This window comes from Mchenga conophoros, linkage group LG23, assembly GCF_057382185.1.
Source record: "Mchenga conophoros isolate Kocher_MC1m ecotype Shallow Benthic linkage group LG23, M_conophoros_male_GT1.1, whole genome shotgun sequence".
Classification (NCBI taxonomy): Eukaryota; Metazoa; Chordata; class Actinopteri; order Cichliformes; family Cichlidae; genus Mchenga; species Mchenga conophoros.
In genome coordinates, this window is record NC_140547.1 from 13239611 (window position 1) to 13263819 (window position 24209).

Below are 24209 nucleotides of genomic sequence, written 5' to 3' on the forward strand. Positions count from 1 at the left end.
CATGCACTGACAAGTGAGTTAAAGTGATCTAGACGGGATGAAAATGAAAGCGTGTATTAACGGTTACAAATTACTGGCTGACAGAAACGGGAAAAGGCTGGATAATATTAGAGATGTGAGATTTAAGTTTCACGTGCAGATGATTTCAGTGGCACTGGGTGGGGTACTTTATGAGGACAATAACCCGAAACTCTTATTACACTTCACACACAACCATCATCAGATATGGGACGCGCTCTCATTCTGTTATGCAACTGATGCTCACGTGCATAGGTCATGCTTAATCTGATTACCGAGTACTTTATTACTTCCTTAATTATACAAAAACACTGTCCATGCCTCCTTATAGTTTAAAACTGGATAAATGGTTGAGTGCCCAACATTACAGGCTAACATTAGAACCAGCTCTGCAAGCACAACCCCACAATCTATCCCAGGAACCGCTGCCCGCTCTGCTCGTTTTCTGTGGACAGGCACATGTAGCTAAATCCAGCCAGTCCAGTCTGTACAGAGTTTGACCACATCATCAATGCACACAAAAATATATGAGCAGCTCAGTCAAAAGTACAACAGTAGATTGGAAATGGTTTGCATTTCACTCATAATGTTGGAAGCAGAAAGTCAGAGTTTTTTTACGTTTTAGTAACCATATTGTAGTTTCTAAGACCTTTATGTCACCTCATACAAATTAAAACTCAAAAATGCATTGATGCTTGATTTCTTTTTTCTTGAATCTGTCCAAAGTTTCAACACTCCAGTTTTTTAAAAAATTAGAATTTTCTGGCAAATATTTACAGTTCGGTTTAGTTAAATAATGAAGATTAAATATTGACAAAAATCATGGTTTTTACCCCCGTAGACGTCGTTATTCTTCAAACAGCGGGCACAGTAGGGAATGTTTTCTTATCAAACGTAGTGTGTGCGTACGTGTGCGTGCATGTGTGCGTAAAGACACTCCCGACGTCACTATCAGGCTGACAGATTAGACTGCACAAACACTGTCACCCCCACAAGTCTATTCATAGTTAAGGGTCAGTTGTTTGTGGTAAGAATAGACTATTGATTTAATTCTGTTTGACTAATCTATACACAGCACAGATTCAATGACCTCGAACCCACTTCATCATGCCAGAGTGGATGCTAGATCAATTTAATCCCAGTGTTTCCATACAGGAGGGAGCAGAAACGATTCGAATATACAGCCAAGTGCATTAACTAGGCATAAAGAGCGCTGGTATATTCACACCTCCACCCTTCAGCTTCCCTGCGCTGCACTCACTCAGTCATAAGATTGCACCGTGTCTTGTGATGTGTCCTCTTATCAGAGTGGACAGACACAACGGTCGTCTATACAGCTTTACTTTCTTAGATTATACACAAGCAGCATGGATGGCCACTGTGTTCCAACTAAAGATATTACTGTAAGAGATGATCCGACAGGCCCAAACTTCCCGTTACACAAGGCTATCAAACCAGCCCTGCATTGTAATGGTGAAAAATATGCTTTTCCTATTGATTTTTGAGGCGTAATGGTTTAGTGGAAAAAAGTATCGGCTTCTCTGTAGAGGTCTCCGTGCTAAATTTAGTCCAGTTTAGAGCACCCAAAACCCTAACGATGGAAACTGTAACCAGACACGTTCGTTGTTCCTTTTAAAGTTGGCCTACTGAGACGTCCGTGCCCATATTTCATTTTGGCAGCAGCTTCAGGATCTGCTTCTCTTTTATCTGTTCCATGGAATGAAAATAAAAGAGGAAAAAGATAAACAAGAAATCGTTTCCAGCTAAAGAGCTGCAAGGATAGAGGTCGAAGACAGGATACACTGCTTAGTTTTTCCTTTTTTAAAGAAATAACACAGCAGCCAGTCATCTGTTCCCTCATCTCTGTGGTTTAATTTCAAACCTGCACTGTTTTATTCAGTTTTATTTTTTTTGTAGAGCCTTTTTATTGTAACTTCAGATTTTTACACTGTTTTCGTTTGTACGTAGACCTTCTCTCACTGAACTGGATTATTTCCCTTTTATTTTTTTTCTGTCTGTGTAATTTCTGCCTTATTGAAATTTCTTTTTTCTTACATTTTTTAGAGGCTGTGTTTAATGTTTTGTCTAATTAAAAAATATATATTTTCTAAAACTTCAATAATGGTGATAGAAAACTCTCAATCTAAGCACTTCACTTTTTGTAGTATTCGTGACTTTAGGCTCAAAGAGTGCAGTACAGTGGGTGTACTCAAGTATCAGTTCAATGTCTTGCTCTTCTCAGCAGGGTGGGACAGTCAGCAGGGTGTTAAGGATCAGGCATATCTGTGTGTTCATGTGACCACTAGGTCCCTGTGCCCGAGTCTTTGCTGGCCACCAGAGTTAGCAGTTGTTATGTGAGCATCAGTCTGGTACACTATGGGACTCATTAAAATCAAATTAAACACTGACAGCAGGCCACTCATGGGTAGATAATGCAATTACAGAGCAGTGTTTTGCAAAGAATTCTTTTATTGCTAAGTAAATCTTCCCCTGACTTCCCCTTTGCCATCGCTGGCTTTAGTCTCATGTGGCACGGGACACATAAACTGCAGATCTGCACAGGATGTTATACTGTGTTTCCCACCAGCAGCACGCACACTCAGCAAACAGCCATATTAGGAGACCTGTTGATGTTCCTGCTGTCTTCCAGAGATGAGGAGAATCTCCACAAAAATTTCCAGTTGTATAATTCATTTGAACCATAAACGCAGTTGCAAGAACTTAGAAGTTAATGTTAGGCTGTAAATAAGCTGTACCGCAAGTGCGCGACTTTAATGCACCGTTAACCGCTTCTATTTAGCATGATGATGCTGAATGTTGAAGGTGTTTTTACTGTTGTATTTTATGATTCACCATAACCACAGGCCTTATTCCAGGGATCCACAACCCTCACTCCAGGACGAGGGAAGTCTGCTTACTTGTTAGCATGCTAACATGTGCTTGATCAGAAACTGGTAGATTGTAAAATTGGAGTTGAATGCTGGACATCCATGGGTGTTTTCTGAGCTTAATCAATTCTTAATCAATTGACTTTGTTTCAAGAAGGCCGAGGTGAAAGAAATTCATCATGCTTCTGGTAGTCTTTTGCTGGCCAAGCCTAAAAATACCTATAAAACAACTTTTTGTTAGCAACAGTTCCATTTTTGATGCAATGGGTGTTAGTTGGTGGTTAGTTTTTAAGCTGTGTCATTTTTATGGCAGCCTGGTGGAAAGCCGCCATTACTGACGTCCTAATCAAATGTCTAACCTTAAAAGGGAGTTTTAAAAAAAAAAAAAAAAACTCAGTTGACACAAAGTTCCCAGCTGATCTTTAGCTACGAGTCCTTGAGCCTGTAGTCTTTATTTTCCTTTGTAGTCTTTTACGTGTTGTGTAGTGCGATTGTTCGAACAGCAGATGGGTTTCCAACTGGTTTTTTCGAAAGACAATGCATCTCTTTGAGAGGAAGCCTTGGGTGATTTGTGACCTTCAAACTGGTTCCTGTCTTTTGTCTGCAGGCTCATAATCCACCGAAGGATAAACAAGTCAGAAATGTTTCCCTGCTGCCGAACACAAAGACCACACAACCCTTGCTGTGTTAACACCATCATATTTTTTGCTTTTCCCAGCATATCAAATATTACTTCACGTTGCGTAAGATTTGCTTTAGATTAAACAGGCATTTTGGTAAATGAACTATTCATCAGACACCCCTCTCCTGATGGCAGACATTGTTGGGAGGGTTTCATTTCCTGGAAACTCAAGAGGATGAGACAGGCCAGCTCTGACCTTAGGAGTGTCAGAAATAGACTGAAGATAAATGTGCTGCATGGAAGAAGGTGGCTACTGTTCTATAGCGGTCAGACAAAAGTGTTGAATAAAAAGACTTGATTTGTAGCCCGTAAGAAATTAAAATGAAAAAAATTTGTTATACTTAACTATAAATAAAGGAAAGGGGAGTGGTTTTAGTCTGAAAGTCAAATTTGTAAAACAGTGTCACAAAATGCTTTCTATATAAATACAAAAAACCCCAATGCAAACAAAAAGCTTCAAATTAAAGATTCAAAATTTAAACTTCAAGGATGGTTTCATATCAATTTTTAAAATGTAGATGGTAAGTTAAACATGTAATAGATATGAGGTATAAGAATATTTAGTCTTCATATAATTAAGTCCGTAGAAGAAACTGATGAATCAAGCCAGTTCGTAACAGCAAACGCTCGGTCACAGTTAAATCACTGCTAGCTGTCTGGACCTTCTACTAATCGAGTGTCTGGTTTACTTTTTTTTTTTTGCCCTTTTTGTATATTATTGAAAATCTAAACCATTTCTTAAACAGTTGCCCGCAGCTAGAAAGTCAAGTCTTAACTGAGCAGACAGGGAGGTTAAGGCTCCAAATGTGATTGTAAAACTACAAGTCAACAAGTTATCCATCATGGAAATGAAATTTAGAAAAAAAATAAATAATAATAATACTAATAATAATAATAATAGGAAAAGGTTTAAACAGCCATTCATTGTACAGTACTCAGGATTTAGTGTTACATATTCAGGGAGGGTTTATTTATTTAATGAAGGTTAGTTTGCTTTGCCAGTTGGTCTCTGCAAAAGATGAGCAAAAAGTGAAGTCATTTTTGAAAAGCTGTGGTGAAAATGTGCTTGAGAACCGAGGCCCCCACCCCTAAGTCAGTGGAAAATTTGCTGAGTGTCTGTTTTGTCACTTCCTCCACAGGATCACATGTTCAGCCGCTGAGTAATCACTCTGCCGGTACAGGATGTTGACTTTCACAACTGTCCACAGACTTTGACACCAGGATAGAGATGGCGTCACAGCGCCGAATTCACTTAATTTAATGTTGAAGTGCAACGCTAATGAACACGTGATAATCCAGATGTTTCCATCCGACAGGAAATTGCACGGCACCTTCGTCCAACCACGCTGCGCGCCCTGTACGGCAAAGACAAAGTGAAAAACGCCGTCCACTGCACAGACCTCCCCGAAGACAGTGTTTTGGAGGTGGGTGGCGCATGCGCATGTTGTGCACTCCATACACTGAAACGACACCCATAATGTGTTAGCTGTACAGCTCCTCTCATTCTTTTCCAGATAGACACTATGAAGAAACCCTGAGCCCCTGCATAAATAAGTACCTCACATTTAGCGAGAACAAAACCTTCCTGGACTCTAAGGCCATGTCCAGTCTCATGATTGCGCCCTGTGGGCCGGGGCAGCCTCAGATCACACTGGTTTTAGAAAAGCAAGAATGGCAGAGGAATTTGAAACAAAACCATTGTTTTGCAGGGAGTGGGCCTGACCCATCGTGCGTCATTGTTCAGGAAAACTCCTGATCTGTAGTCTGGACAAACGCCTCCTTGTTGAACATTAGCCCATGACTGACTGAGCTGCCATTTTCCCCTGACTGGAACAGTAGCAAAGAAAGGGCTTGTGCAGAGACATTTGAGGTGTCAGACAGTGTTAATTCATCAGCTGTTACTATAAATGTCCCTTAAATTCCTTTTCCAGGTGCAGTATTTCTTCAAGATTTTGGATGGATGAAAACCACGTTGAACTACACAGTCAAACACTTCCAGTTTTCTCATTTTTCTGTTTATTGTTCCAGCCTTATGCAGATTAAATAAAGTAACAAGAGCAGACTCCTGACAAGTGTTTTGATCTTCAACACTGAATTAAGTATTTTTTAACACCAACTAAAACGTATTACACGGGATACTGCATTGCCTCTGATGTTCTTGAACTTTTTGACCAGCGACTTTGGTATTAGATTCATACGTTACACTTTTGGAAATAAAAAAAAATAAAATAAAAAAAATTTGTACAACTGCATAAATATAAAATTTGTCCACCATGAAAATGGCTAAAACATTCAATACCAAGTAGCATCACGTCACGTGATGTCTCCAGCAAACCAATTTTAGAGAACTGAGTCGCCACTGTTTCTGTGGAGGTGACTGTCTTCTAGGCTGGACCCACAAAGCGCTACACTAAGAATCAGAAAGAAAGAAAAAAAAAAAAAAAAAAAAAAAATATATTGCATTAAAGTATCAAACATAAATGTAATCAAACCATATCTAACAGCTAAGGTGAACAAAACAAATGTGCCCCTCCTCCAATAACCGGGACGACGAAGCGCAAACACAGAGCACTTATTTACTCAGACGTGGGCCTTAAACATTCAGAGTACCATGCCAGTAATTCAGTTAGTCAGAGCACATGAACACACACTCCTGTAAACGCCTGCACATAGACACGAGCACACACGCGCGCACACACCTTGGACCACTAAAGCGGACATAAGACAAAGAGGTTACAGCTGGGACTAGACTACAGCACTGGACACTCCAAAAATATATAGAAACCACGTAAGGGTGAAGTATTTCGGGACAGAAAACAACTCGCTACACGTCAGTAGTGGAATTGCCGTTTTACAGTAAATGGATGAACGTTTCCCATGGCTCAAGGAATCTTTTCATGTACAGTAGAATAAATATTTGCTATTGCTACTTTTGTATTTTACATTCTAACCCTCGACGAACACACAGAAAAGCTAGTGTAAAGCACACGGATTAAGTGTAGGTCCTGTATATTATGAATGTTCAAAGACTAGTGGTGGTTTTTATCTGAATGGGTTTCTCTAAGTTGGATTCGTTTTCAAATTGAGTGCTCGCAGTAGCTCAGGTCACGACACGGTGAGCTTTATGTCAAAGCGTCCCTGGTAGCGGTCCTTCTCGCTGTAATCTATGTTGTCTCCGAATGCTTTGCACTCGATGCGGATCTCCTTTCCCTCCGTCACATTGACGAACTGAACGGCCATCAAGGGCTGCAGGTAGTCGGGGTGCAGCTGTTTGCCGTAATATGGGTAGTACTGCAGAGGAAAGCCTTGGCCTATCCCATAGTACTTTATCTCTCCGATCTGGCCTTCATCCTCAGCTCTCTGCAAACACAATACTTGAGTGAGACTTACAGCCGGTCCTTTTGAAGACAAATATTCATTCTCCCTGTATCTGTGAACTGGAAGGCCACAGCCACACGCTCTCGCAAACGTACCTTAAGCTTGCAGTAAATGGGGATCTCGTTAGAGCTAACTTTCACCGGCAGTTCTTCTAGTAATGAGTTGTTTGAAGGAGCCTAAAGAAAGAACAAACAAGCAATAACTGGTTTAAATTAAACTTTCACTTATTGGTGCCTACATTAACCACAATGCAACTTCAAGCTCCAGCTTCTCAAAAGTTTTCCATTTTCAAACATAATGGAAAAAGCTTCATGGATGGTTCACATGTCTGTAAGGTTTCCTAAGTTGGAAATGCACTCCCTGTAATTTTTGGGGGGGGGTATTTGCTTTTCTGTTTGTGGATTTGGGTTTTCTGTTTGCTCTGACCCCTTAGCTCCCCTGACACCACACATCTGACCTTTGAGACAAATGATCGCCAACTCTACTCTGTGAGCAAGAGCTCACTGCAAGCACATCTCACTTGTTTTAGTCATTTGAGAGGCAGTGAGACTACGAGTAGATGGGAATGAGAAGTTTCTCTATTGTAATTTACAACATCTTTTTTCCTTGAAAAGGCAATTCTACTAGCGCTATAGTGCTACGATTGTTCACTCAGAAACGGTCCACTAAGGTAGCCAAATGATTGAGTACAGATTACTTACATCTTAAGGCCACAAAGCAAAGCTTCACAAGTTTACAGCCAAAATGGGGGATGTTAGCCAGCTAGCTCTAACTTAGCTACACAGCATATCACCGCCACCTGTGCTGTTGTTATACTGATATTCAGGTATATAAAAACAGAGCAGCACAGTCCAGGACTACAGTTTACTTCATGCCTGCAGGTTAAATTAATGTCTGAGGTGAGCCTAAGCTCATTAAAAGAATTTAAAAAAAAGAAAAAAAAAAAGGACTGGTGCCATTTTGCGCTACTTATTAGCCTTTGAATTTAAGCGGTAACTATACCTTTGGTCGGAAGTTGACAATTCTGTTGAGCTTTATGATAACACATGGGTTCCCCTCCATGAAGCCATAATCAGGGTCTGTGCCTGAGCAGTCTTTCAGCAAAGACCTAGAAAACTTGCAGACTTTCTTCTTTTCTTCCATACTTCGATCTTTGTACGTGCTAGGAAGCGCTGAAAATGCCACAAGTAAGAAAACAAAATTTAAGTTTAGATCTTCAAACATCCACTCATGAGTGACAAATGGTGAAAGCTGATTGCATTGTATGATACTTGCTTCCACATTCCTCGTAGGAGTCCCCAGTCTGCTTTGTCTCATTGTACAGCTCAAGGAATTCGTTCATGCTTTGGACATACTTTCTGTATGAACTCGGATCACTCTTCTTAAAAGAAATTTCAGATTTGTCTGAGCGTGGGGTGTGTGACAGACCTGCAAAAACACCACACTGGTTTGGTAGGAAAACAAAAGTCATGGGACAAAAAAATAAAAACATCTTATTTAAAAAAAAAAAAACAACTCAATTTGTGTGAAAAAAAAAAAAAAAAAAAAGTGTAAATATCTTAGAGAAGCAACATGACATGGCACGTGAGCCATTGTGAGCATTCTCCATTATCTAAGGACAATGTGAGGGTCTTGGGGATTTCCTCTGAGAGCTCCTCACAGCAGTAATTTTCCACAGAGTTGGTGCGCGAGGCGTGGCGAGGGGAGAGTGTGACAGTGAGAGTAGCTAGAGGCAGCATGACAGCCGCGAAACCCTTCTCGGCCTCGCCGCAGGACCTGTTTTATTTGCTGCCGCAGATATGAGCGGGACTCGAGCTGCCGGTTGAGACGGCGAGAGGAGAAGCAGCAGTTTGAGTGTCAGAGGAGGCTTGTGAAAGTTCACCAACCCCCACCCATCCACTCTCACGTGTGTTTCTCTCACAATGGAAACTTTTAGCCTCTGAGTGGGAGGCGGGATCACGCTCCGAAGGGAGAGAAAAAAAAAAAAAAAAAAAAAAAAAAAGAACCTTTCTCGCCGCTTCCTTGATCATGCCACTTCTGGAAACTTGCTTCAGCTTAGAGCTCTCTACGCTCACGCTGTTGTTCTGCTCTCTCTAATCTCTGATTGTCAACAGTCGTGAACAAAACGGCAGCCACATGCAGCCAGTCATCTAGAATGGCTGCTAAAAATACTGCTAAGGGGCAGAGCATGTGCTGTGCAAACCGCGAGATGAGGCTTGGCACTCAAATCAGTCTCAGAGCGCACAGGAAATTTTTAAACTGCTGCAGCGTTGTCTGATGACACTCTCACGAGATTACACATTAGGTTTCCCCCCCCCCCCCCTTCAAGCCTTTAAAAGCTGTGGTGGAAAAACAAAACTTTTTCTTCCTTTGAAGAAACAAGCCACAAACTGTAGTCACGCAAGTACATGCAGTCGTGTCAGCTGTGATGCATAATCATAGCACACATTTTAGTTCCCCTGTTGCCCGCAGGGGGAACATCGACCGGCTGAGGGGAGTGAAGGACAAAATGGCCGAACCTATTTAAGGTCAGAAACACTGCCGATAGAGGAGCTGCTCAGAGGCACACCCCTCCCAAACAGTCGTCTGTAACGCCCACGAAACACCAACAGGCTTTTTGTCTGATCGCTGAGCTGATGCAGCAGCAAAGTCAGAAAGGTGAGGAGGAAGAGGATGTGCTTACCTGGGGGAGCAACTCTGTCCTGATAGGTGGGTTTGTCTTTGCTTAATGTTAGCAGCAATGCCTGAATGGTCCCAACGAAAATTCCAGCCAAGCATCCGTAGAAAATCAGATAAAACAAGAGGATTTTAACTGTAGAGGAAGGAAGAGAAATCAAATTACTGAGATGAAAGCAGCAAGAAAGAAACTGCTTCAAATGTGAAATATAACATCGCCTCAGATTTCAGAAGTCACAAGCACCTGAAGGTGATAAGACTGACTGCTTTAGAGCATGACTAGCATCAGCTACCCAAAACCCAGGAAAATGTACTGCATTTCTTCACAACAGCAACATATCCTTCATAAACCCCTTTCCCAGGTTCTTTTCACCTAATTTAAAGTTTAAACAGATCACGCAGAAGGTGGGTTGGCTGTGCTTCCAGAGCAACAGGATGAGTCACTGTTCAGTCCTGCAGACCCCCCCCCCGGCTGTGTCACCTTCAACAATTAGGATTAAAAGAAAAAAAGAAAAGAAAAGAAAAAGCCCTTGTTCATGCTCCTGTGCATAGAAACGTGATGAATTTAGGCAAACGCTTCATTACACGAGTGAACAAAACTGTAACGGCACATGCTTCCCTGTATGATGCAATCAAACCATCAGCATCATATTTCCTGATTTTCCCCATCAGATTTTTGGCGTTCCAGAGGAAAATAAGTTTTGAGATCAAACAAATTTGTAAATTGTAAGTGTGGTTTAATTTCAGCAAGCTTTAAAAGGTTGTTGTTGTTCAGACGGCCAAAACAGTGGGGGTGGGGGGGGGGGATGCTTGAACCTCTGTTAACTAAGGTAACAAAGACTCTTTGTAACTCTATGCTCAATTGTGCTTAAGGTCGTAGTCACCTCCGAAAAGCCCCCGGACACCCAGTTATGATCTGTGGCAGGTTAAAAATGCTGATTCTGATTTTCTATCAAGTAGAAAAGAGCTCAGCGAACCTGAAAGGAGGTTCGCTTTAAGGCCTTTAAAGGCCACTTGGCTAGCTGCCTGTGATAGCAAAGACGCAAGCAGAATTTGTTTGGTTTTTTCCCCCTCAAATCCCCCCCCTCAATACAGAGCATGATTAGACTCTGGGATGAGTCTAGTCGGGCCCCAAGCGGTGGCTGCTAGTGTCCTATGAAGCAGTGCCTGACAATAGGCGCGGGTTTCTGACAGTTCTGTCAACTCCTAGGAGTGCGCCATCTCGGAAAAATATGCTGCAATAACCGCCTGCTGTGCAGGGGAGGTGAATTTGCAAAACAAATAACGGCTTATTCCTCGTGTGCGAGTGAAAAGATGTCAAACAGGTGTGGCACGCAGCAGGAAGGACCATCCAATCGGGTGTTCTTTACCCGTCTTGGCCTGTTGAAATCAGAACAGGATCAGCCACAACATTAGAATCACCTGCCTGAAACTTTGTACCCTCTGTGTGCGCTGCAATGGTAACTGGCAGCAGACTTTTTTGGCTTTATCAGACCAACATTTGGGGGGGGGGGGGTCTTGAGGTCAGGCCAATTTCACGGTGTAAGCACCAGTCACCTTATCATGGGGGAGGGAGATGTTTGAAGGCACCACAGATGTTAAAAGAAAGACATGGCACTCAGAAATAGTGGTGGAAGTAAAACTTTATTAGGAGAAAAGAGCTTTTAAAAACCTCTCTCTGGGGCAAATTCAACAAACTTTTGGGGCAGTTTTCAGAGCTGACTGGAGATTCTACGCCTCTGAAACTCAGCTCATTTTAGATCATGCTTCAAAATGGCTGCCAAGTGGCAACACTAGGAGGGCTTTGATGGTCTGTGTCAGAGTAAAGACCCATTGGATTGCCAGGAGATTCCTCAGAAGCTTCCGTCGTGAGGGCGGCTGTTCGCGCCGTTAGTGGTTTTAATGTTGTGGCTGAGTATGTGTACAGCCTGTTGTCTGGCTGTCAGTTTGTGTGATTTCACCTGAGCGATCGGCGCGGCCTGAAACGCTGCAGGGCTCAGAGTAAACAGCATGGAGGGAGACGTAGGGGGTGGTGAAAGGCAGCTTCTGAATTGAGAGCACCTCCCCCAGCAGGCTGCTGCAGCACGCCGTGAAGGGACTGTCCCCGCATTCATACCACATGTGTCTCCACGCTCGCAGAGGCCTTCACCAGCCCCGCAGCCTACTTTCCGTCTGGCATGTTGAGACAAACACGTGGAGGAGACGTAACGAGCGCCAAGACTGACGCTGTCACCGCGCCACTTCCTGTCTGTCTTTATGAAAAGTGCAAGCGACTCACATGGCACACAATTAGCACGAGTGTTTTACTGAAACACAGTTTAATGTGCTAATGATTTACCCTGTACTGCACACTGTATGTTTTAAAGTTTTGCAGATTTTAAATTATAAATCTACCAGCACATGATGCTGCAAGTAAAGGCACCAATCTGTTATCTGTATTTGACTGCTTTTGTGCCAGTCTATTGTTTTAAAAAAAAAAAAAAAAAAAAAAAAAAAAAAAAATCCCTGGTCCAGTCTAACATGTTTTTGGGCTTTCACTGTAGCTACGAGGATGGTTTTTTTCTTGGGGGGGGGGACAAAACAAAAAGGCTTAAAATGTATCATCTGTCATTTTATTTAGTCAAGCTCAGATACTTTTGTTTATTAAGGGGGGGAGGCAGAAAAAGTAACAGGAAAAAGCACAGACTTCTGTTAAGTGACGTTAATTGACACCCCTCCACCCCAAAAGGCCCATTTCAAACCAGAAAAAAGTCCTTTATGGAAAAACCTGACCGTCGTCCACCATGAAATCACTGAGCAGATGACGGTGCTGTGTTCATGATCCGGATGTGTTTGTAGTAAAAAAAAAAAAAAAAAAAAATCCAATCAGGGCTTTTTTCTTTACAGTCTTGAAATGAAAGAGGACTTTGAAGCGTAAGAATATTTATGTGCCATTTAATTAACCCAAACTAAAATAAATCAGTGGTTATGAAATGACCAAAAATAAGACAACCACAGAGGCTTGTGTCAAGTTGGGGGATAAAGACTGGGTCACACTCAGAGGCTTTTTCTGAGCCTCAAACAAGTCTGTGATCAGCGCTGTGGCCAGAGATGCTTTGAGCAGACATACCTGTTGCTGCTAAAGCAACATGGCTCACTGCGTGTGCTCCACGGGACACTGAACTACCAGCCTGGTAACCCCACACCACCACCTAGAACATGGAGTGGGTGAAATGTTCCACCCGAGAGCAGCTCCTGATTTTAATCGCAACACACAGCAGTGCTTTGAGCCACAGAGAATTACCGTTTCTCAGAAATAAACGTGTTAGTTTGAAGCTTTCATTAAGCCCCGAAGAATGCGCTTCAACGCGCGCACACAGCGACGCCTCATTTCTTCCAGGATAAAAATACAGAGAGGGGCGGCCCGGGAGACATGTGAGTCGTGATCACAGTGTTACCGTGCGGCGTCCGGAGAGGAGGGGGAGACGCGCACATACGCGCCATATCTGACGTGCAAAACGGTTTAACGAGCCTAATTGGCGCTATGTAATGCAGGGCAGTGATCCCATCAAACCATCAACCGCTGCGGACCGCGTTAGGCGTCTTAAAGTATTGAAAACGGCGCTGAAACGATTAGAGCCGGATCCAATAATCCCGGGTTCGAGTTAAAACGTGGGGAAGGCAGAGCTGGGCCCGGGTGTCGGGTCCAGGGATCAGCTGCTCGGGTTTATTAAAGGCAGGAATAAAATGTCCTCAGCCCTTCTCCTGCTCCCCGCGGAGGGCTGACACTCAGAACAACAAAATAAACGGCGGCAGCTACCAACTTGTTGGTTCAGGTAAAAGTCTCGGCTGTCCTTCAAGATGACCTTTTCAGAAAAGACTGCCGCTAATCAATGAGCTGATCAGGGCTACGCCTTCGTAATGAACACCTATGACCGCGGGAGCCCTGAAAAATGCACAGAAACACCCCAAAAGGAGGAAATCATTTACGTCCACGGAAACCAAATTGGCTTATTGTCCTCATTTACTGTCCTTGTTTTGGACTCCAATCGATCCGTACCGAGCACTCCTTCTTCGTGTATCACCTTTTTTCACTTCATTCTCGTTTTAAACACCAACTTGCGCACGCAGCCTCCGTTAAAAAGGCAAAGTCACGACTCGGCGCGCCTCCGGCTGGGAGCTCTAACAGGTGCGAACGTCTGCACCGGCAAAACATTGAGTCAAAATACAAATAATCCGCTGTGAGCACGGTCGGTTTCCACTCTGCTCCATCATCAACAACCAGCAGCCCGCCTGCCGGAAATAAAGAACAAAAAGAGTACTCACACCAGCTGCCTCCTGTGCGCCCTAGAAACTCCTTCTTTTCCGAATTCCACACAAAATTCTTCCATCCTCCGTCGCTGTCTTTATTTCCAGACATGGTAACTCCCCCCCGTGTCGCTTTCTCTCTGCTTTAACGGCTCTGCTGCGTCTCAGTTCTCAGGCTGAGACTGTCGACTGTCCCTCGCAGGAAACAGAAAAGGACAGTCGATTGCGCGTTGCTCCCACTTGTACCGCGCACTATTTATCTCAGAGGGGAAACCAGTGACTCCGCCTGCAAACTCTGTGAACAAGTCCAGCCCCGGAGAGGAGGGCCGAGGGTAGCAAATCACAACCTGCCCCTGCTCAATGCAAAACAGCCAAACAGAGAGCGGCAGTTAGAGGTAGGAAGGCTAATCAGCACACGGAGAACACGACTTTCAGTCAGTCTACGTTGCAGTCATGGCAAGCATCAACCTGACTCTGGGGTGGGGGAGAAAAAGACGGGAAGAAAAATATGACCTGTAGTGTCAGGAAACCTCCAGGGTCGGATCTAGAAGGGTGGCGTCGGGTGGCATGTGCCACGCTACAATGATATCTTGCCACCCTAGTTTTGCATATGACAGTGTTGTCTATTAAAATAAGCTAGCATTAACAACTTGAGCCTAGCTACAGTTAACACTGAATATAAGAGGGGCAAGTTATGGGAGTGATGGCAGCAAGACAGAGTAAGCGAGTGAGAGAGAGAGAGTTTTGAAATGGGAGAGATTTGCGACGTTTAGCGTGGAGTGTATAGTTAGCGTGTTGTGTTATCTTGTATAGTTAGTGTTTTGTGTCGTTGTTGTTTTTTTATGTGTGTAAGCGAGGGTACTAATGAATTTCACAAAGGCAGAGTGCAATGTAGTCAAACGTCTCCAGGTGGAAAACAAACAAAAAGGCTTTGATTTTGCCACCCTATTTGATTTCCATGCCACCCTCATGCCACTCTAAGAACATTTCTCTAGATCCGCCCCTGAAGGGGTCCAACATGAAGCTAATGAGGAAGTTAAAAAGCTGCAGTTCCTCTGATGGCTACTGGAGGCTTCAGCAGTGAATCAGGGCCCATAGACTCCATAGCAACTGTATAGAGTTAATTTAAAAACGAACAAATCTTCTTTTAAACATTATTAATGTTTAATGTTAGAGGCGTGCCTCTTTGACCGACAGGTGGATAACGACACAGGTAAGGATAGTAACTGATAAAAATTTTATGATTGTGATTCCTCATGTTTACCAGTTAATGACATAAATCTATAGGCTACAGCACCACACACCAACACAAACCCCTATTCTTCTCATATAATCTTACTCTTAGCATATAGGTATGAATGGAAAACAAATATGAAAACCAGCACAAAGACACTTTTCAAAGCAATCATCACAGAGAAACATGAACAGGTGAAACGGAGGCTGCTCATCTGTTTGTTACCCGTTTACGTTCAGGGTCTGGCTGCTGGGCCGGATCAAGCAAAATAGACCCAAACTCACCAAACTTCAGCCAAGAGAGTGTGTGAGAGGATCCGTCCACAGCACAAGGTTAGAAATGAATGATGTGCAGTATGGTTTGTATTACTCTTTATAAACATCCTGACCCTGATTTTCATGCCCACACTGAAATGTTGGTCAGACCGAGACTGATTCTTTTCTCAAATATTCGGTGGAGAGGCTGAGATTGATGACTGAATAGATTTTGGGGACTCGCATTTGTTGAAAACAGAAAAGACAAAGAACTGCGACACGTTAAACAAAAGGAGAGCCTCGGTCCAGGAAACAGGGCCAATACATCAGCAGCGAACATTAGTCACAAAGGCTGCGTAAGGATTTTACAAAAGGACAGACTCACTTAAACACAACAACCTTGTTATTATTACTAGATGGTAGCAAATTGCTGTTTTTAATTAGAATAACAATACAATAACTTTAGAATGAAAATCATTCATTTATGTTAAAGTCTGAGTTATGTATGAAAAAGGTGAAGCAACAAACTGTCATGTGACCAGAACAAAAAAGAGGAAGAGATGTTCAACATGAAAGGATAAGGGAAGGGAGTGACGTACATTGCAGCATGACATTTAACTTTAACCTGCAGCTCTAAAAAGCACCTAATCTGTTGTTTTTGGTGGCTGAATTCATCATTTATAGAGGTGATTACAACTTAAGCGCTGAAGTTCAGAGTCACACGATTGTTAATCACATTAATCACAGATCCCGTTATGGTGAGACATCCGAGAGCGAAGTCATGACTGGACATCCGAGAGGTAGTCATCATTGCCAAATATATTAGTGAACACTGCATAAGACAAAGGAATTTCACAAGGAGCTGAGCAGAAGTAGATGGCACTGCTTGATTCATGGTGGTTTACAGAAGCCAGCACTCCAGGACAGTCTGGGTTTTATCAAAGCCTACTACCATGGGTGAAGTGCAGTTAACATATCACTGTATTTTCCTGCTTATATTATCCTCAGTAAGGGAAATCTGTCACCATAAAGACAGAACATTTTGCCGTTGTCTGTGGAATATGATGGAAACTAGCACATGCTAAAGGAAACGAACCAATGAAAACCAAAATGACTAACTCTGCTGAGTGAAGCCAATGGAAAGCTATTCTCAGTTTCTGTTTTTTTGTTTGTTTTGTTTTTTTGTAAATTTTGACTTTAAAGTTTTGTGGGATAAGTGACACGGTCCATGTGATCTTCACAAGAACGCTGTGGTTAAAAACATGCTGATATGCAGATGCAGCCCAAGTGAAACCAGCCAGACAGAACTGCAGCTAAAATAAGTTAAAACTGTTTCAACAGCTAAAAAATGTTGACCTGTATGACACCTTTTAGACAACTTTATTTTTTTAATTGTCAAGGATCTTGTATAACAACACTGATTCCATGTGAGAAAAAGATGCCTTTTACTAGATTTTGCTGCTAGCTTCCCAGTTGCTGCCCTTAGGCAGGTGCACGCAATATTAAACGATCTATAAAATATAAAATGCATATCAGAGACATACAATAAAACATGCACGCAATGCTTAAAAGCGCTGCATCTACCACTCCCACCCACAAAACACATTCACCGTGTTGACATTGTGCATGCATTGTTTGAAGCAAACAAGAAGTGACATGTTCTTCTGTAAATTTCCTCATGCAGCAAATTTATGATCTAACTTCTTGAATAAGACAGACAGGACCGAGTAGAAGGTTTATCACCTGTATAAAAATGTAGGCCTCCATATGATGCAGAAACACCAGCAACACAATTCTTCTTGTAAAAAAATACTGTTAGCTCAGAGAACACATACAGAAATATAAATTACCTGAGGTAGACGGCGATTAAAAGGTGTGACAGCAACGACGACTCCATGTCAGTTTGTGGGAGCAGATCTTATCAAAACAGAATTTCTTTGTTAATACATGTTTCGGAAAACTGTGTTTAGGAAATGAGAAGAGAAATATTCAGAAGTTAAAGTTCAAATATATAAAAAAGAAGAACGAAAAAGCACCTTAACTTCACCAATAATATTAAAAGTGAACAGTGTAATGCACTGCTTTGGAAAGCCATTGATAGTGCAGTGATAACACAGCGGCCTACTGTTAACAGGCATCGAGGGTTTGCCAAGATTACCAGGAGGTGCAGCATTCTGAGAGCGACTGTGGATGGACTGTGGTATGCAGCATTTGAGCTGGTCTTGAGCTCACCAACAATAGTGAGTCTATGCAGAAACCACTGTTGGATCAGCTCTTTGGATATGGACCAAAACATCTCAAATCAAAACCTGAAAAAATGAGGTGTAATAAGAACAAAAGAAAAAAGAACTTCAAATAATGAACTGTTTTCATGCCAAGTTCACAGAAATGTCTTACAGTCTAAATTTTAAAAGTGATGTGAATGTAATATTGCTAACTAATATTAAAAATACATTCAGTCATTGGACTTTACCACTGTCTGGGACTTTTGGGGTGAACTTTTCTGTTTTCGATTAGGAACCTTAATAAATTCTTTGAATCCATTTAATTTCCCAGCATTTTGGTACGAGCTAATTTTTTGCATCGTTTATCCAATAAATGACTGTTACTGAGCTGCTTTGCTTGTTTTTCTTTGCCATAGTTTTAATCTGGCATTCCTGTTCTTGACACTGACTGGTGATGATCAATGATAAATGTCATGCACTTGGCTGGATGCTGTGAAAGGAAGGGCATTTCTTTATCAGGTAAAGGATCCTGCGATCATCCACCATTTCATCTTCAGTAGATGCCAAAACCTGTTTTAATGCATTTTAATTTTGAATGAACAGTAGAAATGTGCAAAAGCTATTCTCTTTCTTGTGTGAGCGTGTGCTGTACTTCATATTTCTACTTCACAGACTGTCCACAGCTGAAACAGCTCGCACTTCACAGCTAAACTATTTTCCACTGGCTTAGTTTCTTATTAATAGATACATTATCTGCTTTTTTGTTGTTGTTTATTGTGACTAATTCAAATTAGAAAGTCAAGTCAGTTCATTTAGAAACACATTTATCAAGTGGCACTCATCCATTAGTGGACCACTTCTGGATGAGTGAATGGACTCTGCCGGTGCTTCTGTCATCAATGTCCAGCTCCACTTTCAACAAAACCAAATACGCAGAAATATAAATTACGTCAGGTAGAAATAAAGTGACTTTCTGTCAGGGGAAAGCAGTACTTGTCAAGTGTAAACTAAAACAGTCTGTCAGTTAAAATATACCAACATAGAAACATCTCTCTTTTCATCTCATATGGCAGTAAAGAATACATTAACACAGTGCATTTGAACAAAGTGTGACTTAAAATTTAAAAGATAAATGATTAAAATGGAAGTGAATCACAAACATCAAGGACATAATGAAGTCTATTATATAACTTACAGAAATTTAAAAATTAAAAGACACAGAGGTACATTAGGAAGCCATAACAGCAAATGCTCAATTTGCTTTAGCTGAAAATATCAAGCAGGAACAGTTCATCTCAGTTCATTTTGAATTTATTTTACATGCTGTCAAATTAAATAAATAAATTAAAAAAAAAACCCCAACAATCATATGATCCCCTAATGAGCAAGCACTTGGCGACAGTGGGAAGGAAAAACTCCCCGTTAACAGGAAGAAACCTCCGGCAGAACCAGGCTCAGTGAGGGGCGGCCATCTGCCGCGACCGGTTGGGGGGTGAGTGGAAAAAAAGTTTTTTTAGGTGTCATCTGCCTCAGAGTGGCAGATGACACCTGGGCGGTATCACTTGTTGCTGATTTTCAGTTCTGGATCTTTGAATTATTCTCTTTAAAATAGTTTCCTGATGTAGGATTTCTGAACATTAAAGAGGAATAATTGCGATGAGAACAAGCCCCAGAAGGAGAATTAGAACGAAGCCCACAATCTTCAGAACATCTTTCCACCAGCAGTGATTGGATGTTTCATTTGCTGCTGGGTTGGTGATGTGGGCTCTAAAACACTGAACAATGGCTTCATCTACTGCTTGATCCTGTTGTATTATCAGTAATTCTAGATTCCTAGAATTTCTAGATTCCTCCTTCCGTTGGAAACCCAAGCAAAACACGCATTAAGAGGCTCAAATGCCCGTGTCTCAATCTCGCGTCTCATAATGACGTGAAGAAATATTTTCTTAAATGATTTAATATGAAGGCAATAGGCAGAGTGTTACAGGCATAGCCCTAAAGAATGTAGCCTCATGGGCAGTGTAGTCCGTGCTGCAGGGAGAATGGACTGCCATACACGTTATGTGTCTGTGAGCGAGGGAGGGAGAAAAAAGAGAAAAGTACGAGCTGTCACCGAGCAGAAACGGGAGCTTGAAGCATGTAAATATATTAATAACCACTGCAGCCAAAAAGAGAGCCTGACGAGCCCAGTTGTAAGTACGCTATGAACACTCGACTGTACACTGTGTTCATGTTTTCCTCCGAAACAATAAGTTCCGTTGGAGCAGCCTTTCAACGCCTCTCTCTGTCTCTCGCTAGCAAAGTTGACCCAGATAACAAAGTAAAGCTAGTTTTCGGCTACGAGCCGACAGGGACCCGACTTATTAGCCAGAGGTCCCTTTACTATGGTTCGGAGCCGCGGACCTGTTTTATATACGCGCGGAATAGTTTTCTATACGAGATCGCTGCAAAAAGTGCAGCTTTACCTAATGTCCACCTACTGTTACTCATTTAAGATTTAAACATCTAGTTGGTATTGATATGGCGAGTAACCTTCAGTAATAGTAATAAATCACACAGCAATAGTACATTCATGTAGTTGTAAACAAGCATGATAATATATTAAGTAATCCAAAGTATTCAGAATACGTTACTCTCATTGAGTAACGTAACGGAATACGTTACATTTTGGGGCATGTATTCTGTAATCCGTAGTGGAATACATTTTAAAAGTAACCTTCCCAACACTGTGTGCAGTATCAGTAAGGGTTAAAAGTGAGGATGAAGTCACATACCGTAGCAAGCAGAAACATCCAGATAGCAGCACACAAGATGGGATTCAAATCTGAAAATTTCCACGCATATTCATTTTTCTCCTTGGAAGTCTCAATATTTTCTACTGAAATGAATTAGCCAATTTCCAGTTTACTGCACCACTCTTTCTCAGCTGATCTTAGTTGATGCTGTTTTAAAATTTTCCATGTTCTCATAAGGCTTTTCTGTTTGGGTTTTCAAAATGGGCAGACATTTTGTAGAATACTGGATCCACAACCTGGTGGATGTTAAAAAATTAACCTAGTTGGAATAAGAGTGTACCTGGCATATAGTTGTGGATTTCTACAATGTATGTGATGGTTTTCTGGTTTTCATCAGACTGACTTTTCTTTTCTAAATAGCAGCTTGGCTGGTTTTTGAAAAGATAAGGGTCATAGTGAGCCGATGTCCTGGTGGGGTTAAAATATGTTAATGTAAACTGTAACTGGATGAGCTGAATTGTTTGCCGTACAGTCTTAGTAGCGAATGCTTGCTGTAGAGTATGTTGATTGAGATTATGCCCTGCAGGGTTGTCTGGGTTACACAGCAAAATCAATAAACTGAACGTCACATTATTTTCCGTACAGTGATCACAAATAGAGATGTCTCTCTACAAACCGAACCCATGAGAGCTCTACCAGAGTCAATCCGTGGTCAGCTTACTATATTTTAGCCTTGGTGGCTATTCTTAAAGTGATGCTGTGTGGTAGCTCAAAGACTTACAGAATTATAGAGCATTTAATGCCACTGTAGCCTTTAGCTGAACATAAAAGCTAAAGCTGTCATTTAAACATAATGTAATTGGCGTAACGTATTGGTTGGCCATCAGCCCTTGAGTTCTGTTTCTTTATTTGGTCACCCATAGAGTAACTGAAGCTGTTCTGTGTCACTTTTAAACACCCTTTTGTTCGTCTGGTAACACACAGAAATTTGCGTGACTGCACCTCTGATTTATTAAAAGGACAGTTAAACATTTTGGGAACTAATCATACCCATTGATCAGCTGGGACTGATTTTCTGGCAGGAATAGAAAGGCTTTCCCTATTCTTCGGCCTGTTTCTTTGTAGTATAAACAGAAATTGACTTTATTAGCAGGGTTTAGCTGATTGTCTCCATCTCTAACATCATTAGCCATTTCAGGGTTCAGTTGCTCCTTGAGTTCCTTCAAACTCATGATCTGACCCCTTTCTGACAGTTTTAAACAGCCCAAATTCTTTCTGTTTTCAATTTTTTTTTAGTGTTGCTGTTTTCCCAAGTGTTAAAATAAAATGTAATGTCTTGATGAGTAGAAACAAATGGACAAAACTTCAGGTGTTCAAGAGAAAATCTGAGATGATCCATCCACAACACAAGGTTAGCAGTTGTATTTGGATTGCTTACGCTGTTGTTGAGGTCCAACAACGACTGTACTATTAAAGGAGATTGAGAGTTTTTAACGTTTCATCTGAAATTATGACCCCTTTTTATAAAATTTTTAATGTTTTGTATCATTGCTTGGTATGGTAATTTCTCTTTGACCATTACGACCAGACTTGGTAACCTGGTTAAAGTGGCTGGTCAGATTTCAGGGAGGTCTCACGTCCAGCTTGTTCACTTTTATAAGGTGCTGATGATGGCGACCTCTGTCATGTTAAGACCATCCTCTCTTTAGAGATTTTCAGCTGCTTCTCTCAGGTTGCTTGCAGTGAACACCAAGAGACACAGAGTGTCTTTTATACCTTCTGCTATTATCATGATTAACATCACTAAACCATAAGCGTTGATACCATCACTACTGCACATTGCACTTTGTTAATGCTACTCATGAAATTTGGGCTGGTCTCTCTGTGTGTGTGTGTGTGTGTGTGTGTGTGTGTGTGTGTGTGTGTGTGTGTGTGTGCTGGCATGTTGCAAATCAATTTCCCATTGGGGACAATAAACTTACCACTGACTATGAATGACTTTAAAAACAAGAATTAGGTATGTTTGAATTGATCTTGGATCTTCTCTAATCCACACAGAGTCAAATATAAACATATACACAAATATCACTTAAATCTTTTACTAAGTGTCCACAAATATTTACTTGGGATGAGGTCCGACTTTTGGGAAAGCTATTACGGAAGCTTAATGTTAGTCTCTTTAATCATTCCAAAACCGGTTTATATGTCTGTGTGGGATCCTTGTTCTGTTTAAACACCCAATTGTATCCAAGTTTCAATCATCTAGCTGTCAATTTGAGGTGAATTTTAAGAAGTTGGAGGTAGTCCTGCTTTTTCATTATTACATCCAGTTTGTGGGATATACCAATATCACTGGGAGCAAAACCTCCCGAGAGCATGATGCTACCACGCTCGATAGTTGTTACAGTGTTCTTAGGTTTGAAGGTCTCGCCTTTACTTCTACTTCTCCAAATATGTGGATTAATATTTATTTCATCTGACCACAAAACCTTTCTTGGGCACCCGTTTCAGTCAGGTTGAAGCTGTCAATTTTGGAGCAGGGAGCTTAATTCTTGGGCGGTACCCTTTCAGGGCATAGAGATGTAAAACTGCTTCACTGGTGCTCCAGCAGTTTTCAGTTCATGTCAGGCTTGAGCCTGGGTGGTTCCTGTGTTGCTGCTGAATATCCTAACAAAACTGAGGGTGACAGTTTGGGTCCTCTCCCAGACCTCAGCAAGGTGGTTGCACATCTGAGTTACTTGTATTTTCATACTGTTGTTTGAACTGTTGATCTTGAAATCTGCAGTTGTTTAGAAATGGCTTTACAAGACCTTCACATTCTTTCCGAGCCCCTGTCTATATAAACCAAGCTGTTTTAGTGGATTTGGTACAAAAAATTTTCATATTTTACAGGACCCTTATAAAAAGATAATGTAAATATTCCAGCAGAGAACAAGGCTGAAGTAGTAAATGTAAGTGAGATTATTTTCTGAGAAGCAGGAAGTGACAGAATATAACTTGAATTGACATCTGTGTAGCTTAGAGTTACTGGCCATTCAAAGTGCATTTTATAAACCATCACAAAACACTTCCTCTCACATCCATTTTGCCATCACTTTAAAACCAACAATTAACCTCTGACATTGTTGATGGTTGATTGAAGAGGGGTTTCATCTTTCATCTTATAATGGAATATAATTGGATTTTGCCTTCAAAAGGAAAGGAGTAAACTTGAGACTGAGAATATTGTGTACATTCAGAAAGAGATCTGCTTGTTTTGTTTAAATTCACAATCATACTATAAACATTACTTTGAAAACCTTATCTATGTAATGTAGGCTTGTGGTTCCTGATTTATTCTCTTGAATTAAAACATCCTTTTCACAGATCTTATACTGATGACAAGAGAGACCAATAAATTTAGACTAGCTCAGTATAAAGAAAAAGTAGCCTGTTCTCTCCAAAGGTAAAACTGTTTCAAATACATGACACTGAAACCTTTCCCCTCCTCTAAAACAGCAGACTGTCTGACTCCACCGTGCTCATTCAATCCAAACTAAAAACTCATCTTTGTCTAAAATTTCAGTTAATCGCTATCATACTGCCCCTATAATGTAAATGACCTATAATTATCTTTAGTGCTTTGGGTTGGTCTCACTGAATCGATTCGTGTCTAATGTTGCACTATAATCCTGTTTACACTGTGACATATTTTTCTTTGCTTTACCGATGACTGTCCTTTCTTTCTTTTTCCTTCAGTGGCTGTCTCATTCCAGATCTTTGGGACCATGAGCTTCACAGATCTCCCCCCCTTCCACCCTCTCTCTTCAGTGTGTAAAAATAGGATTCATCC

The 24209-nt window shown here is 41.4% G+C and overlaps 2 protein-coding genes across 4 annotated transcripts in view; one reads left to right on the forward strand and one right to left on the reverse strand.

Annotated features, from left to right (window-relative positions):
- The window catches only part of nme7 (NME/NM23 family member 7), a 23600-nt gene extending 17774 nt beyond the window's left edge, over positions 1 to 5826 (forward strand). The window contains exons 11-12 of one of the 3 annotated variants that reach the window (XM_085264175.1): positions 4905 to 5012; positions 5103 to 5826. In XM_085264175.1, the coding sequence (XP_085120301.1) occupies positions 4905 to 5012; positions 5103 to 5126 (132 nt within the window). In that variant the 3' untranslated portion in view covers positions 5127 to 5826. Of the gene's footprint in view, positions 1 to 4904 lie in introns of all 3 variants that reach the window. The other 2 variants (XM_085264174.1, XM_085264173.1) reach the window with 2 other exon arrangements.
- atp1b1a (ATPase Na+/K+ transporting subunit beta 1a) lies at positions 5582 to 14180 on the reverse strand. The gene is made up of 6 exons (XM_085264179.1): positions 13948 to 14180; positions 9650 to 9778; positions 8242 to 8394; positions 7969 to 8138; positions 7062 to 7142; positions 5582 to 6948 (listed from the first exon to the last, which is right to left on the reverse strand). The coding sequence occupies exons 1-6, from the start codon at positions 14039 to 14041 to the stop codon at positions 6694 to 6696; spliced, it is 882 nt and encodes a 293-aa protein (XP_085120305.1). The 5' UTR covers positions 14042 to 14180; the 3' UTR covers positions 5582 to 6693.
- Positions 14181 to 24209: the final 10029 nt, after the last annotated feature.

Bases quoted from the DNA above. Each gene is read 5' to 3' on its own strand.
- atp1b1a (XM_085264179.1), bottom strand. From the start codon at position 14,041: ATGTCTGGAAATAAAGACAGCGACGGAGGATGGAAGAATTTTGTGTGG. The intron at 9,779-13,947 runs GTGAGTACTCTT...CTTCCTCTACAG, and splicing joins GCGCACAGGAGGCAGCTGGT to TTAAAATCCTCTTGTTTTAT. The intron at 8,395-9,649 runs GTAAGCACATCC...GTGTTTTTGCAG, and splicing joins GGACAGAGTTGCTCCCCCAG to GTCTGTCACACACCCCACGC.